Source organism: Camelus ferus, chromosome 9 (genome assembly GCF_009834535.1).
Source record: "Camelus ferus isolate YT-003-E chromosome 9, BCGSAC_Cfer_1.0, whole genome shotgun sequence".
Lineage (NCBI taxonomy): Eukaryota > Metazoa > Chordata > Mammalia > Artiodactyla > Camelidae > Camelus > Camelus ferus.
Window position 1 is genome coordinate 33588511 of NC_045704.1, and position 18265 is coordinate 33606775.

Sequence of the window (18265 nt, forward strand, 5' to 3'; positions counted from 1 at the left end):
ACAGACCCTCCAAACTTTATTCATGGAACTACTCCAGGAAAGGTCACCTTTGCTATCTGCTAGATCGAATGGACTTTGGTCTTTGTATTACTTGATTTCTTTGCTTAATTGACCCGGATGACTTCTTTGCTTAATTGACACTCCTCTTTTGTGAACTTCTGTCCTGACTTGGCTTCCATGACATTGTCTGCCCTGCTTCTCCTCCTACCTCTCTTCTCATTCTTTAAGGGTTTCTCTTTTTCTGCCAGCTTGCTGGGGTTCTTTTTATCCTCTTTTTAGTCTACATATTCTCAGAGGTAATCTCATCCTCTTTTATGACTTCTGTTACTATCAATATACTGAAAACTCATATTTCTTTTCATTTTTTAAAAGAATACACACACACACACACACACAAATATATATATAACGGAGGTCCTGGGAATTGAACCCAGGACCTCACGCATGCTGAGTATGCACTTTAGCACTGAGCTATACCCGCATCCCTTCATATTCCTATTTTTAATTTAGATTTCTTTCCTGAATTCCAGACCCACACATCTAGTGGCTTACTGAGCCCTCTGTCTAGATAGCCCCTAGGCTCATCAAACTCAGTATATCCAAAGCAGAATGTATCATATTCTCTCCTAGTTATTTCTGTACTTTGAATTTCAAGTGATGTTGTTAGCATTCATCCAGTTGCCTAAGCTACACACCACAGAGTCATCCTAGTTTCCTCTTTTTCTTTTATTCTCCCCACATCTGTAGTGTAACTGTTATTCAGAACCATTTCCTAAGTCTTTATCCATTTGTCCCTGTCCTCTGTATCTCCACTGATGCTACCTTACTTATACTCTGAGTGTTTACTACCCAGTTTATTAATGGAATCCAAACTGCTTCCTTCTTCCAAATTTTACTCATTTTCCCCAATACCTCTAGCAGAATCTCCAAAATGCAGTTTTGGGTGTACTACTCCCTACCTTAAAAATTCCTTGGTGCTTCTCTAGGTTAATAAGGTTCAAACTCATCAGGGTGGCACACAGGGCCTTCAAGACTTGGTTCTCTCCAGCCTTATTTCTAGCTTCTCCTCCCTTTACTAATCCTGAATTCCAAATAGATGGATCCACAGGCAGCTTTACAAATGAATGGCAGTGTTTTACAGTTAGGGCATTTTTACAGGGCTTCATCTACTGCCTGGGGAGCCTTTCATTGCTTTTACTCAGTGGTGAATTCTGTCATCTTTAAAGACTCCAAACCTGCTCTGTGCAGTCTTCCCTGAACCTTCAGGAATAAACAGACATTCTCTCCTCAAAGTTTCCGTGGTAGCTCTTGCATTTTCCTGGCCTCACACCCTTCACAGTAAAGTGTGATTGTCTACTTACTTGTTCACATCGCACGAGTTTCCGGAGAGGGTGCCTGAGCTTTTTTCCTATTTGTATTCTCACTGCCTAGCACTTTGCGTAGGATGCATTAGGAACTTGAGCATGTTTATGGAATGAATCAATGAATTTAGGAGATACATAAAATATATTGGTAAAGATTTAGTGGGACTTCACAGGAATGAAGTCTCAAACTATGTGATCGCCTTGTTATTCAGGAAAATTACATTAAGCAAATTTTTATTGAGTACTACTTGAAATAAAAGGAACACACTGCTCTTTAACTCTGGAAAACCTTGTTCAGTCAGATAAAGATGTTTTTAAACCCTTCTGCTTAGAGTAATGGTTCTCAAAGTGTGGTCCGGGAACCCCTGAAGGTCCCTAAAACTATTCTGGAGGTCTGTGAGGTCAAAACTATTTTTAAAATAATACTAAGATGTTATACATCTTTTTCATTTTTATTCTCTTACAAGTATATAATATAGTTTCCTAGAACCTATATGATGTGTGATTTCATTACAGATTGACTGCAGAAGCAGCTATAAAAACCCAGCTGTTTTCTATTAAGTTGAGACACTAAAAAGATTTGCAAAAAGGTTAAACAATTAAAAAAATTTAAAACAATAGCACTCTTGTCACTTTTGTTTTGTATGGAAAATACAGCTTTTAAAAAATAAATACTGCAATCTGTGTTAACATGTAAAGTGCTTAGTATTATTTTAATATGACAAATATTGTTTAAATTTCTCACTTTTAATTTCTAATATGATAAATATCATAAATATAATCTATATAAACAAAAGGCCTTTTGGGTTCTCAGTGATTTTTAAGAGTGTAAAATTACTGCTGGCGTAGTTCATTGAATTCAGGTACTGCATGGCAGAGAACATGAAGAGAGACAAAGTACTTATCACTGTAGAACTTATAATGTTGTCACAGAGAACATACAAAACTCCGACAGTGAAAAACACTTAAATAATAAAACACTGAAATATATTTTTTGATTACATGAGAGTATCAGTGGTAAGTGCTAAGGTAGTGTTTTTCAAAGTACAATCTTGCACTTGCATCTGAATTGCTTGGAGTTGTTGCAAAACACACAGAATCAAGGGCCCCAAGATCTCCAGGGGTAGAACCCAGGAAGCTACCTCTGAAACAAGTTTCCCATGTAATTTTCATACTTGCTAAAGTCTGAAAATCACTGTAACGGCATTTCAAGTAGAGGGACGGATAGAGTAATTGGAGCCAGATTCCTGGCACAGGTGCACATTTATGTAGAATTCATAGCAGGGAAGGGTGTATCTTGGAGTCAAGGTAGAAAGGAGGTTCAGGTGGAACAGACAAAGGCCTGGTGGTGGGACTGAGCAAGATGAATCTGACAAAGAGCAAGCAGATTAATTTAACTGAGATGCACAGTTTGCTGAGAGGAGAAGTTAGAAATGCTGAGAGGAGAAGTTAGAAATGACGTGGTTACGTTTAGTCTGTAGTACTGTATAAAGTACTTTGAAATCTTGCCTGCAACACCGAATTCAATAAGTAGCAGGGAATTACTAAAAATTTTTGAGTAGAAAATTATCAGATAAAAGCAGCCTTTCTGATAAATTATTATTATAGTTAATAAACTGGAAAAAAAAGAGCAAAAAGAAATTGTGAGTGTACATTTGGATGATATTTTCAACTCTTATAAATATCATTCCTCTAGTAACTGTGGACAAAGAATTGTGCACATTGTACCTTCTAGTTTCTGGATGCGTGCAGCTCTGATATCAAGAAGATGAACATACTGTTCCACTTTGAGTTCATAATCTTGCTGCAAATTTTCCATCTTCTGGGTCACTGACTCAACTTCCATCTAAAAAAATAGAGATAACAAGTTTCATTACTTACAATTAGTTCCACTTTCATTTTTTAAAGCAACTAAGATTCAAGCATTTTCTAGATCCTAGGCATACCAGAAGCTGTAAGCCATCGTTTCCTGACTTCAAAGAGCTTACAGTTTAGAAAATTATGCTTGGCAATGGTCATAAATCAGAAGTAAAATCAACAAAACTCTGGATTCCTTTTTAAGGAGGTAATATTCCCATTTGTTAAAAGCTAATATAACATGTGGTTGTGGCAGGACTTCAGGAGAACTATAACCCATTTGCAGAATGAGCTAACACTAGTCGTAAAGGGGGAATTCATTGCCACTATTCATTCTCTAAAACCAAGGACTCAAAAAAAAAAAATTTGTTTTTAAACTATTTAGTCTAAGTATCTAGCTACAAGGCTAAACTCCAGGCAGGTGGTAATATATGATAACAGATTGAGAATACATGATACTGTTGAGAAATATCAATCATTAGTAGAAAATTATAAAAAACCTACCCTCCCAATTTAGAATATTACATTACCTGATAATCTTTATTAATTTTATGTTGCATGATTAGCATGTTTCTTGTCTTTTCCAGTTCTTGCACTGTTTCTGCATGAGCCGCTTGCAGCTCTTTCATGGAACGCTCTAGATCTTTATTAATTTTACTGTCTACTTTCTCTAAAAAAGAAAGGTCTCCATTTTTTTGTGATTTTTGAGCCTAAAATAAAAACATGTTTTATTACCAAGAGTTCTAAAATGTAATTGTGAATTAATACGGATGTAGCAAGAAAACAATCATTAATTGAAAACAGATATATTTCCATTTCCTATCAGGAATAAAATAGTCCTGATGTAGAATATATGTTTGGAGAGATATTTGGAACAACTACAGAGAAATAAAAAAGTTTATTACTTCATGACTTAAAGAATCATGAACACTTATTCCTATTTTTTCATTTGATTAAAATCTACACTGTGATAATCTAAAAGGAAAGATATATATTTTCTTGTGTCTTTTTGTAAATAACAGAATATCCCAGAACTGGAAAATTTCTTCTGGTGACATATATAATTCAATATTTTACTTAAGATAATAGGGTGCACCAAGGTGTCTCAGGAAAGAAAATTGTTGATTAGTTTTACAGTGGGGCACATAAAAGTAAAATGTTTGTTACACTTGGAGAAAGTGCTTTAAATAAGAGTTTTTGAGGTCTACTTTAATGTAATTTTGATGTCATTATGAAATATGTATATGCTGTAACTAAATGTCACCTGACCACTTTCCTGAATAATTCATTCTCTCAGTATAAAGGTTACAGATAAGGGTCAGCATTATGCTGAAACAGTTATATGCAGACATGAAAATCATAGTGACGTTCAGAAAGTTACCTTTATAAGCAGGAGAGCTTCACTCAATTCATCAGCATTAATATCACTCTCCTGCAAAAGACACAGTCAGTAAAAGCTCACGATATTAATGGAAAGTACAAGAGATATTCCAACTATGCAGATCACCCTCATGGAACATAAGCTGCCATAGCATGAATTAATCAACTAAGTAATATATTTGTATTCTTTTGCTTTGTGGTATAGTGTTTTCTTTACACAAAATATTTAGATAAAAATTTGGAGTTCATTTTCTAAATAAGAAAATAGTTCACCTGGTTGTAAAACTTCATGCGGTTTTTAAGTTCATCAAGTTGTTGCTTTTGTTCCAGGTACTGTAACTGCAGTTCTCTATTTTCTTGAATAACTTTCTCATTTTGGTCTTAAAAATAAAGTTGACACAATTAGGAAGGTAAGTGAGAATGAGGTATAGGAACACATTTTAAATTAACTTAATTCATGACACACACCAAGCTCGATCCAGCATTGTCCTGGCCGCAGGGGAAATTGAGCTAGCACCTAGACAAAGGCAGCAGGGGAGTGAGGAACAAAGGAACACTATCATGTGTCCACCATATGATTCACTTGCTTATCAAAAACTTAAGACTTAGGTTCACAGTATTAATATAAGGAAATTGTGGCCTCTGGGACTTCAAAGGAACATTCTATCTAAAATACCTAAGAAAATATGTTTCTAAATCTATGATTTCTACTTACTTATTAAGGGTCCTGAAAGGCATGCAAAAAAAATTTTTGTCTTTTAGTTTTTTTAAAATTGACTTCCTTGAATTTTCTTTTCCCAATTTAGCATAAAGTCTTTTTGTTAAAGCACGATAATTTCTCTGGTAATTACTCTGGATCCATAATTTTCATCAACCCCGCTTTTAATAAATCCGTTAAGGTAGGAGAAGTGGATTCTCAACCAGTGCATGGTAGAATCAATAATAATCCACACGTGTTCTTTATTCATTGCGTTCATGTTATTAATTAGAACGTGGACTCAGAGCTATCATTAAGGAATGGAGACGGGTTACGTTTGCCTACGTGCTCATTCGCCATGACCCATGAGCAGGGGTACAGGGTAGAGCTACAGAAGACAGCAAATCCATAAAGAGACTAATTTTTCACTCCCTGCATTAAATATGCTTAACTTAAAAAAAAAAGCATAATAGCTAGCTAACAAATCGGTTCTTTAGTCCCACGTTCTTAAGTATACAATTCACTAGAGTTCACTGTGGTGGTCAAGTGTTCCCCTTTGCTGGTTCCCTATGGACTAACTCTAAACCATGTCATCCCAAGTGTCTTTACTAATTTCATCCTGCTCACAAAAGATTTATGATTATCTTAAGTCCTCAATTCAAGTTGTACATTTTTGTTTCCTTTTCTTAAAAAAAGGGGTATCAACATATTTGCCAAGAATTCTTTACATGAATACATTTGCACACTGACTGCATTTTATACAAAAATGTCTCTGGCTTTTATAAAGCTTTGTGTTCCCAAGCCATAAATACTACATGTAAGTAAAAACTGTAAATTACACACAGTTAAGAAGACATGGACTAAATGTGAATATTTTTAATATCACATATTTCCTGGCAACCTGAAAAGTTAAAAAAAAAAGTAACCCTAGGGAATGTATAGCCATTTTAATATCAAATACGTAAATATTTTTCTTATTGATGAAAGGTTAAAAGGTTATCCTAGAGTATAAATATTAAGTGAACTAAATGAAAGAATTTCCAAATGTGAACAATACTTAGAAATTTAAAGGTCAAATATTTGTCTCTAAACTAAAACTTAGGATAACAATAAATATGAATTCTTACGAGATAAATTTGCTCTTTTGGTTAGAGAGTAGAATAAGTATGTAGAATCCTTTGTTTTATGTTGATTAGGTTAAAACAACATCCAGATAGAATGATTAGGTAACAAAAAAGAAGGTAAATATGGTCAGAAAGATGTGAAATCAAGGTCCCGAGGATAAAGTAATTTCCTTCTCTGGGCAGTGAAACTTTTAGGGGTTCTGAGGGGACCTAAAGTGTAAAGATGACTGCTCCATCTTCAGACACAGCATATTCTGCCTATTATTTCTGTGCTCTAGTTTTTCTATTCTTTCAATTTTTCAGAGCAGGGTCCTAAGAATAATGTACTACTGGTATAAATAAGCTTATTCAAATATTTCTTCCTTTACTGATTTTTGTTTCAATTTCTATGTTCCCACTTCACTGATATTTTTAAAACTAGGGCTTTATTAGTGGGAAAATAACTTATTAGTGGGAGAAGAAAGATATTACTGAATATCAGTAACTCTCCCACTGAATTTTATGTAGAATTATCTCCTATATTTTTCATTTCTTATACTGTTAATTGGGGATATAACTCCTGGGTCTTTAAAAAGTACGGAGACGCTACAGTTCAGAGAGGAAATAGACTTGCTGAATTATAATATGAAAAATCAAAGCACCCTGTACAAGATGAAAAATAACCTCTTTACGGAATGATTTGACAAAAAGCAGGTTAAGCTAAACAGCATTTTATCCAAATGAGATAACATTTCACTCTTTTAAAATTATGTTCTTCAAGCACACCATTAATAAGCAGAGTGCAGAGAACAATTCAACTAAACAATTTTCAGAGCTCCTTTGTGCTAATATCTTCAGCTGTGATCAATATAACCATATGCATTATGCTGAATTATGCATTTCAGCTAAAGATAGAAAGGAACGTTCAAAAGCAGGCCCTTAAACACATGCAGTTAATTTAAGCATTAACCAAATGCAAACTGCATTTACATATCCTTCCCCCACATATTCACACAATCTGAAACTAATTTGTACCTTGAATAAAGAGGTGAGTATTCTTTAAAAATAATTTGCCAGTTAGATGAATGACTACAAGAAGCCAGGGAAACATCTTCTGGCAAAGAACACTTGATACATGAAAAGGTAAATGTGTGAAGAGACTTCAAAGTAAAATTAAATAATTTCAAAATCTGTAATACAAAAAGGAACTTTCTAAATATTAAAAGATTTCCTTAAATAGACAGTTTCAGTTTTTTGTTTAGCATTTCCCTGGGGAAAAAAAAAAACCTGGTTTAGAGGCTGTGCTATTTTTCTTATAATCTATTGTAACATTTTCACAAAGAAAACTTAAATTATCAGACCTGTAAATTTCAGGTATTCAAGCAAAAATAACTAGAATCACAGTTGCATTAAAAATAAAGATTCAGTTCTAGCAATTTTTCTTAAGAAAATAATTGGATAGAAGCATAAAGATCTGTGTAGAAAGATGTTCATGATATTTAAAAAAACTGAAGCTATTTAAAAATTCATCAATAGAAGATTGTAAAACAACCTATGGTACATCCTCACACTGGAAAACTATGACAGCCATTATAAATGATGACGTTGTGAATTTATATTTGTACTCAAGGAACAATTTCATAATAAATAAAAAAGCACATTATAAAATTATATGTATACATACAGAAACAACTCTGGAAGGATACACATAAAAATATTAATTGTGATTATCTCGAGGGTTGTGGGATTGAGTGATTTTTCAGAATTTTTTTGTTTACTGGGCTCTTTAAAAAAAGGGTACATGAGTTATTTTTATTACTCAAACAATCTGAAAAAGACATAAAAAAAGTAAAAAAAACAAGATGAGGAATGGACTAGTTGCATTAAAATAACTTAGCAACTGTAGTTTCAGTAATTTAAAAGAACCCCCAGAATTAATCCAACAGCAATAAACAGGTTATATAAAAAAACACTGCCAAGAGTCTATCGTCTTACAAGTTTCTTTCCAGAGACCAATTCAAATGTCTAAAGATAAGAGTTTTGGAATTCTTGATACCTAGGGAAGTACAGAAAGCACAGAAACAAGAAAAGTTTATTTCATTTCTCTTTTCTTTAGAAAGAGAGAGGAAATATCGAGCAATTCCACTTCAGTGAAAGAATTTATTGAGCAACTACTAAATAAGGCACTCTGTTAAGTAATCAATACTACACATTAAAATCAGGACGATGGATCTTTGACATAAAAACTTTTAAACATCTACCCAGTCAGAAATCATGTCACCATTTTATTCTCACAGTCTTCTAGAGAAAAATTCATAAACCATCTGTCATCAAATTTAGGCACTTGGTAAATAAATATTGCACACATATTTCATTGAAATTAAGACTATCGATTATTAGATGCATTCCAATTTCAGACTTCTTAAAATGTTGAAAAAAAAGTCAGACCATAATTTAAAAAATGTTATCAATTATAAGATGCCTCCCAATTTCAGAGTCTGCATTAAACTTTTACATGTTCTCATGCAACTGTTGGGAATGTTCAAAAGGAGCAACCTTATTATTGTATCACTGGATTTATCTAGTGGATGAGCAAACAGATACAACCCTTGGAGCAAATAATTCATGTCCCTGGTTGTGCATTTGTGTGTATGTGAGTGTATGACAGAGTAAAGCAGACATCTACTTTAATTATAACTATTTTACTTCAATGAGACAAGAGGGGTGAGATCTGGGATTCATGACCTGAAACTTATTAATGATTATTATTTTAGCTGGGGAATCTTGACAAGGCTTCCTGGTATTTAAGTTCTCTGTCACAGAGTAGAATTAGACATCTCACTGTCAGAGAGATCTTCCCTGGTTGCCAGATCAAAAACATCCAAGCAACGATTTCTACCACTTTCTGTTGTCTTACATTGCCTTTTTTCCCCCTTTTAACCCACTGCACTTGCCACCACCTGATGTATCACATATTTATATAATTATTGTCAGTTTCTCCCTATTGAATGTATGCTGCATGAGGACAAGGTTTTTGTTTTACTCACTGCTGTATCCCCAGAACTTAAAACAGTGCCTAGCATGAACTGGTACTCACTTGTTGACTGTTGAATAAATTTAGGGAAATTAAACAAATTAAAGACAACCTGAACAGGATTAACTCAGAAAAAACAATTCCTTTGGCACATATGCTAAACTGAGTAAAGAGAAATTCTGAGCAATCAATAAACTCCTAAGAGTGGATGGCTGTTAACACAGGCTGTGTCCCCCGTACGTAGCAAGGTGCCCAGCAGAACAGTAGGCGCCAAAGTACTTATCGAAGTCAGTGACTAACAGGGAATAACACGCATGTCTGAAATGAATAAGTCGGTAGTCATTTTACATGTACCTCTTTCAGTTTTTAATCTGTCAAGGATTTCAGTTTTGTCTGTTAAATCAGATTTCAGAGCAGTCTCCAGTTGAGCAATCTGTACTCTCAGCTGCTGTTCCTTTAACTTCCATTGCTCTTCATGGGCAGCACTGAAGGCACTGCAAAACACACGTGACATGCAAGGAAAGCTTGGAAATCAGCTTCAACCGAAAATAATAAAGAGAAAAGCTTTTAGTGGCACAGAGACCACTGTCATCATGTCTTAGGAATTAAGTAAACATATGCTGGTCTGCTGCTGTTGAAACCAAGGCGCCTTTCTCAGGCTGCGGTTAGGGAACATGAAAGAGTTTGTGGGATGAGCAAAGGAACTGGCCTTAATTTAGAGCTCTAAAGTCAGAAAAGTTGGCAGTGAGCAGCTTTTGTGGGACTAGTAAAGGAATTCAGATACCGTACATACTCCAGAGGAATCCGCAATTTCAAACCTCAGCAGTAGACATCGGACAAAACCATTCTCTCCCACGAATAAACCCACTTAATGTGGAGAAATGGAACTCTCCACCTGATCTCTAAGTCTAGAATCTGAAACTTTTAAAGAGTCTGTGATAATAACAAAGTTACAAAATACTGGCCACAAAATGACAGCATATTGAACTGTAAGACGGCAATTCTGATTATCAAGAAGCAGTGATAATGCAGTTTTTGTCCTAAAAAGCAAAGAGCAATAGGCTAACACAAATAGTTTTACTTTAACACATGGTTGGGGTGAAAACCAAGTAAGAACACCTTAATAAGAATGATGTAGACAGAATTATTGCTCCTTAATAAAAGTGGAGCAGTTTAAACTATGATTAAAATCTACTAATGGTCAGGACCAGCATATTGAAAGAACCAGCTGCAAATAACTAAATGATATGCAGGAGGTATACAGTAAACATTTGTTTAGGCCAGTAGGTTCCTGAATGCTGGTCTAAATGAGACACTGGTGCTAGATTAAAAACGAAGGTCCTGGGGCCCAGGAATTCATAGTTTTATAAAGCCCCCAGGTGATAGCCAGGTTTTAGAAAAACTGGTCTCGATCTGAACTTCAGCAGAAAACTATTATCTGTGAAGCTTGATATGACTGAATAATTATCAGCAGCTTTGACCCTACTACTTATTTTAAACCCAGTAAATGAAGCAGAAATATACAAAACCTGGTTTTGTACTGATGAAGTAAATGGAAAAGAAGCTTGTTATTGAAAATTGCCCTTCATGTTGCTTGCAGCTAGTCTGAGGTTTTATTGCAAAAGAGATACTTTTCTGGGAGGCACAGCTTTCAAAAGAATAAAGCTGTGTATTTATTTTATAGTTTGAATGTTTTTATTGCATTTAGAATAATATGTTCTTAAAAATAAATGGAATTATAGAAGTTTCTCTAAATATGACATCTGTTTCTTCTATCAATGTTCTCATTTCACACATGGATACGGAACCTTAAAAAATGCATGAATCTGATATACCAATATTTAAAGTTAATTTTATCAAAGGTGGAATTACCTAGGTTTAAATGAAATCCAAATAAAATATGTACTTTAAATACTAAAGAATATTCCCTTCCATTTTCATTTTTTAATAAAGAACAAACATATTTCCATGCCTGGTCAAATTATATACACCAAATACATACATATATATGCATATTTGTGAGTGTATATGTGTGTATGCATGTGTGTGTCTCATATTATTAAAAACATGTACTACCTGGAAAAAAAAATTAGCATGATGAAATAGGCACAACCATACATTATATCAGCCACCAAAAATTAGAAACAGTAGTGTTCCAATAGCATTAGTACCAGCAAAAAGATCACCAACAGTTAATCTGGCAGAAACATCAGAAGCTGTATGTGTTTAAATTAAGAACAATTTAGCAGCCTGGTTTTTCCAAACCCACAAAATACTAGTGTAAATCAGCATAAGTCACTCTGAATTTAGTCCACTGCTATCTTCCCTCTAAATTTAGGATTACATTCCACTGGAGTTTCATGAGGAATTCCTTTTGAATTTACTGTATTCCTCTATGCTTGGAGCCATCTGTGTAACTATAAATGGTAAACCACATCTGGCTCCATTTTCTTTGTAGAGGCTGTGTACATGATTAAATCTGCATATGAGAACAGTCTTTGAGAAACTTTTATTCATGAAAATGTTTTTGTATATTGCCTACAGTGACAACTGAGCGGGGAATCATAGTTGGTCTTTGTGCACAATTCATTGTTGTATTATGTTGCAGGAGTGATAAAGTTATCAGCCTACGGTGGAATGCCCACCATGGTCAGCATACTGTAAACACACACCCTTGGTCAACAACATGATAAGATTGAAAAAAAGAGCTGAAGAATTCATCTCCATCCTAAGATCTTTTTGCAGAGAGTCTATGGGTGGTCAGTAATGCTCCCTTAAACTTTGATAATAGATGACTATCACACTGTAAAGACTTGAATCACCCAATTCCTAAAACAGTTAATATCATCTTCAAAAACTAGACCAACTCTTCTTTTAAATAGGCATTAGATTAGTATCTCTCAGGGATTTAATACTTTAAAAATCACTGAATTCAAACTCTGAGTCTCTGAATTCAAACTCAAGTTGACTGAATCTGAACGGGATGGTATCGGGGGTTGGGGGAGGGCAGGTGTGGAAGTTTCACAGGAGTGGTGACACCTACATTTTCCGGGCTATTGATCTACATCACAGTTGAAGGACTATTACATTCATCAGCTAAAACTATATTGTTCATCATCCTATAACCATATTAACTTCAAAAATGGGACACAACATAAATATATTATAGTATAGAATGTCTCTCTGATCAAATGGATTTAATTGCAAAAATTTTATTCTGAATTTTTTAAATGAACATTCCTTAAAGTTATACTTATTTCTTGGCATTGTATCAAAAATATTTTAATACATTAAAAACAGTTCATACCAAATACTTACATGAGGATTTTATCTTACCAGATGATTCTCTAATATGTCATATGTCAAGTAATAAACAATTTCAAAATATCACTTGAAAAAGGAAGATGAGAATGCAATCTGCAAATCACATTTTTCTCCTGAAAACTTGCCAATTTTGAATAACAAACAAATGCTTTCCTTTAAAAACATGCTATCACTATGACTAACCAAGCAAGGAATAAGTGTAATTTGTGATGAGCATTAGTTATTGGTAATGATGAAAAACATCGCCATGAAATACAAGAGCTGTAAAGAATCTTAGGGAGGATGTTGATTTTTGTAAAGTTTTTCCAACCATGCTTCTGAAAACATATTATATATGAAAAAAATTGTGTCAGAGAATTTTATAGTTCTATTTACTATCATGTGTGCTTGCTGGGTTTTGTGCCTAAGTGACTTTTTTTGACACAAATGTTTTGACACTTATTATACACATTTACTTCCAAACACCTCACACAAAATTCAAGTATAAGCAGCATAATGAAGTCTGTTTTTAATGTGACAGGAAAAAAAGGTTGCTCAAGCATAAAACATTAAAAAAAAACAACCCTTCAAAGTCAGATTTACACTCTTAGATCATCTTCTAATATGGAAAGATAAAGTTTCATGGTGATAAACTACATATGAGAAAAACATGTCTTTCTTAAAATTTCATTTATGCACCATTGCTAGCTAAGTTTAATGTTTTTAATTACAAGAAAGTATGTTCAGTAAATCCTCAAATTGGGGGTAAGTAGAAAAATGTATAAGTAATGACCAAATGGCACTTATTTTCATATGTTAAGACCATGTTAAATTATTTGAAATTACAAGATGTTGAAGATAAATATAAATGAATAAAAATATGTGAATTTATGACAGTTGTTATTCCATGAATGTTTCCCTTTCTCATACACAATTTTCCATTGCAATCAAAAATCAGAGGGATAGTAAGGTGCAGGGAAAAAAAATTCAAGTTTTAGAGTCAAAAGAAATAAGTTTTAGTACTGTGCTAGACTCTCAGCAAATGCCACATGACTGTCAAGTCTCCTAATTTTTCTTGAGTCTCAATTCCCTCGTTTATAAGAGATGGGGATAACATCATTTTCTCTGTTATATATAATGTGGTGGCTGTGTGATTTGTACACTGAAATTCAAAATTTTCAAACACGTAACTACCAAATACTTAAGTACATAACAATATAAACCTATGTGTTGTTCTATAGAGATGGAAATACTGTAAAACAGGAGGTGTAAGAAATGCTTTTGGTAAAATTAACCAAGGCTGATGAGAGATGGACCAGAACAAAGCACGAGGGCCAAATCACCTGGAAGGGGGTCCAAGGCAAATCCCACCTAAAGATTTTCAGTCAGTCTAGCCTTGCTGGAGAGCCCCAGGTGTTACTTTAAGTGATGTCTGAACCTGCTGTTAGCCACCCTTAATATAATGAACCACTCTGCAGAGATAATTAACACTAGTACAAGCGACATAGATGATGCATACCACTGGAATGAGATGTAACACTAATTTAGGTGTCTTTTCAAAGTCAGCCAAAATCAGAGCCTCCCCTTACACTTTTTAGGTATGATTTCTTTAATTTACCAAAACTAAATTTAGTTTATAAAACATATCAAACATAAAACATAGACAATTAAAAAGTTAAAGGTATATCTGTAGATCAGATGGCTATTTTCTGGTGTTTCAAATATGATCCATGAGAAGTAACTGCTGAACACCAGCTCTAACATATATATTTCAATATATATAAAGTTTACTTTCATGTAAACTGATATGTATCATTTATCAGCATCATACACTTTGAAAAGACTTAAAAATACACACAGGCACACATCTGTATCACTTAACTAAATTTAACTGTGAAGCCGAATTTTATTGCTAACATTATCAGAAGGGATTAATTTTTAAAATACCATAATTATGAAGCAGATTTAAAAAAGTGAAGCAGCTTTTTAACATTTATCTTAAGATAAAGATGCTTGTGTTTCTCTTTATAAGACACAGAAATAACTGTAAGTGAACACCTCTGCTTTTCCACCAACAGAATTACTCTCAGCTAATAGGCTGGACAGCCCAGTGGAGGAAACACAGGCTTGGAGAGACCAAAAGAGGTTCAAATACAAGCTTCATCACTTCCTAGCTTTAAGAACATAGGCAGATTTACTTAATCCTGTTTTCCTTTCATTGTCTGCAAAATGGACATTTATAAAATCTGCATTTCCAGGTTGTTGTGAGAAAGTTACAACAACTTATGTATTTAGCTTACAGTTTGTGTTCAATAAATGACAGTAGTTGTTACTGGCAACAAAGGGATATGGTTTTCTTAGTAACAGACTGCCACTCAGGTTAAAGAACTTACTACTAGGGCCTAAAAAAGCTTATTTTTCTTTTATAACATATATAGATTTCCTGCAATCATCTGTTGCTAATTGTTTGGTCAATATGAGGTATTCTGACATCCAATGCTTTGACAGAAAGATCTCAAACAAGAGAAGGAGAGAGCACATGGAATCATGGTTTACCTGTTATAAAGTTTATCATAGTTTTCCTTTAAAAGTTCCCGTTCCTTTTCTAAGTCATGAATTCTATCCTGAAGCTAAAATGAAAAAAAAAATTACACATTAGGTGGTTATCATATAAAACCATGTGGGGGTTAAAAAAAAATGCAAGGAAGCTAACATGTTTCAGTCTTGATTTCTAACTTGCAGCTGCGAACTAGCCCACTTATATTGTCTGTATTTAATTTAGCACTAATTTTTTCCAAGTTGTTAAGTAAACATGAAATTAATATTTCTGTTTTAATTTAGTAGGAACGTATGCACTGCTTTATAGCAACATGTGCCAAAACTCAATAAAGAACGTGTTAAAAGCTTGCTGTTAAGTCTGAGGAAACATAATATTTTTTACTTTCCTCTCCAATGAATTTCATCATTACATTCATTTTGTATTTATTTCCATTTGGCCCCTCAAAATAAAAGGATGAAGTTTTCTTTTGGCTCATGGTTCAAAGTGTGTCAATTGCTATTTACTCTGAAGATACAATTTCTCATTTCACCTAGAATTTATTAAGAGCCAGTAGCACATCTTTTAAATGAACGAATAAATAAAATTGTACACCTTGTTTCATCCCGATGAATAATAGTTCTAGAAATAAAATCAGGGTAATAATTATATCTTTATGACTAAAAGGTAGCTTTCTGTATTTATTTCTAGTATTTAAGTTTCATTCACCAGTATATTTTACTGTTACAACCTTTTCCCATGGATCAGAGTACTCTTAAAATTCATTCCATTTTCAGAATTCTCTTTTGATGCTAGTATACGACACCATAAAAGATTCTTCCAAGACGAGAACAGAAGGTAGGCATCTTATTTCATTTCCATTCTCTTTAAGAACAAGTTTAACAGCCTACAGAAAAAGATTGTGCTGGCTGGGAGACATGAGAAGCAACACGAATAGGAAGATGAGTTTTTAAACAACTTCCTAGAAAAAAAAACAATTTCACAAACTTGCTGATGCTGGGAAGAACATCCTTCTCCTTAGAAACAGACATATTCCTATAATTGTTCTGATATCTCCAATGACTAATAAGTTGTTAAGGCTGAGAAAGTTAAGTTCCACAGGTAATCCTGCATCCATTTAAAAATGTTATGGGTTTCTTTTCCCTCAAGGATCCTTAATCCTTTAGATAAATAGTGGGTCTCAGCACACTTGCAAGGATTTTTAAGCACCAATTTGCCATGCACGTAATATACTGACTATATTTTGCTGTGCTCAGAGTGTCATGCATGTAATTTAGGATTTTAAAGCCAATGTAATATTTGAAATGTCTCTATTTTACTTTTCCAAAACAGTTCCAGAGAAGTTTTAATGCAATGGATGGCTAAACTCTTTCAGAGCTTACCTCCTCTATTCTCCTTTCAGAAAACGTTATGGATCGCAATTGTTTCTCAAGACTGCAGCATTTTAAACGCTGCTCTTTAAGTTGCATATTTAGCTCATCTCCATTTGCCATCAAGGCATCATGGCTGATCCTGAGAGTTTTTTGCTTCTGAAAAAGAAAAAGGAAATCCTTTCAAAATTATTTTCAGATTCTGCTTTGAATGAACGATTACCATTCCATAAATGAATTTACTCCTGAAGTTCATGTTACACAGTTTATCTTGACCTCACAATGTATATATGTTACTGTCTTAATATGCTATTATACAGTGTACAGTTTCTCCGTAAAAGGCACTCTTGACCAAAGTGTATCATGAGGAAGAAAATAGTTTAGCACAGAGTCATACTATGCAAACTGTTTTTGTCTTTGTTTTATTTCCTACTCGTTTTTTGACTTGTTAATAGTGACTACTGAGTAAATTAGTTTTAGTAATTAATTTTTTTTTCTTTTTGCTGTGCTCAGAGTGGCTGGACATGCTGTCTAAAAATGTTGCTGCATGGGTTAAAAATAAATGCTGACCACAGATATTCAAACTGAAAAGATTTGTCACACCATAAAAACAGCCAGCTTCTAATTTTAATACACTTAAGTCAAAAATTTCAATTCAGTAAAATAGTTACTGAAGTCTCCTTAACTTTTAAAATTGACTTGGAGGGGAAGGATATAGCTCAACTGGTAGAGCGCATACTTAGCACGTGTGAGGTTCTGGGTTCAATCCTGGTACCTCCTCTTAAAAAAGTAAATAAATAAGCCTAATTACTCCCCCTTCAATTGACTTATTTATGAATATGTCTTAAATTCAATTTTATATACTTAAATGCCACATACTTTTTTTTTTTTTACAAATAAAAAGGTGATTATACTAAAGTATTTTCAGAGTCCATATGACCATAACATATAATATCTCATCTGCTAATTAAAATCACTAAACTACTGAAGTTCTTCAATTATTTAAAAGAAACATGGGTGTTGAGCCACTTAACTGCTATTTTTGTTACTCTTGGTATGATTATAGAATACTACCTTTAACTAGCTTTCTCTGGGCTTTCTGCCTTATTGAAGCTGTTGGTCTGAACTTCTCAAATCTTTACCCACTGTCAATCCCAAAAGAGGTACCTGTGCTATCGAAGACACTTGCTATTCATGGTATTTAAACAAATACCTTGAGTCACTGTTAAATGGAAAGCAAAACAGTTGAAGTGATAAAAGAATGCAAAAATCACTTTTTAATTCCCTTCTTTTTAGATTTATTTCAACTATCTGTATTTTTAATCTTTTTCCTGCAAGGATGGAAAACACGACCCAGAGCACGGTTTAAAAATATTTATCTCATTCAATAGTGAATTTAGGCTTCAGATGACCTTATGCTTTTCAACACTTTACTGCTTTCCTTGTTTCAGTACTTCAAAGAAAGTACTGCTTAATATGAATTCTGCTCATCTGGAATGTTTTGGAGTTCATTAATTCCAGAACCCATGTTAATTATGCAGTGCTAATAAATAGGAGCTCTCTGATGGCACATTCCTGTGGGGCCACAGTTCTTGTTAAA

The 18265-nt window shown here is 33.9% G+C and overlaps 1 protein-coding gene across 2 annotated transcripts in view; it reads right to left on the reverse strand.

Annotated features, from left to right (window-relative positions):
* Window positions 1-18265, reverse strand: part of RPGRIP1L (RPGRIP1 like) — a 93865-nt gene that overhangs the window by 53311 nt on the left and 22289 nt on the right. For both annotated transcript variants that reach the window (XM_032486326.1, XM_006185975.3), the window contains exons 8-14: window positions 16678-16824; window positions 15295-15368; window positions 9790-9929; window positions 4875-4981; window positions 4603-4653; window positions 3752-3931; window positions 3093-3210 (exon numbers count right to left, since the gene is read on the reverse strand). In XM_032486326.1, coding sequence (XP_032342217.1) covers window positions 3093-3210; window positions 3752-3931; window positions 4603-4653; window positions 4875-4981; window positions 9790-9929; window positions 15295-15368; window positions 16678-16824 — 817 coding nt within the window. The remainder of the gene's footprint in view (window positions 1-3092; window positions 3211-3751; window positions 3932-4602; window positions 4654-4874; window positions 4982-9789; window positions 9930-15294; window positions 15369-16677; window positions 16825-18265) is intronic.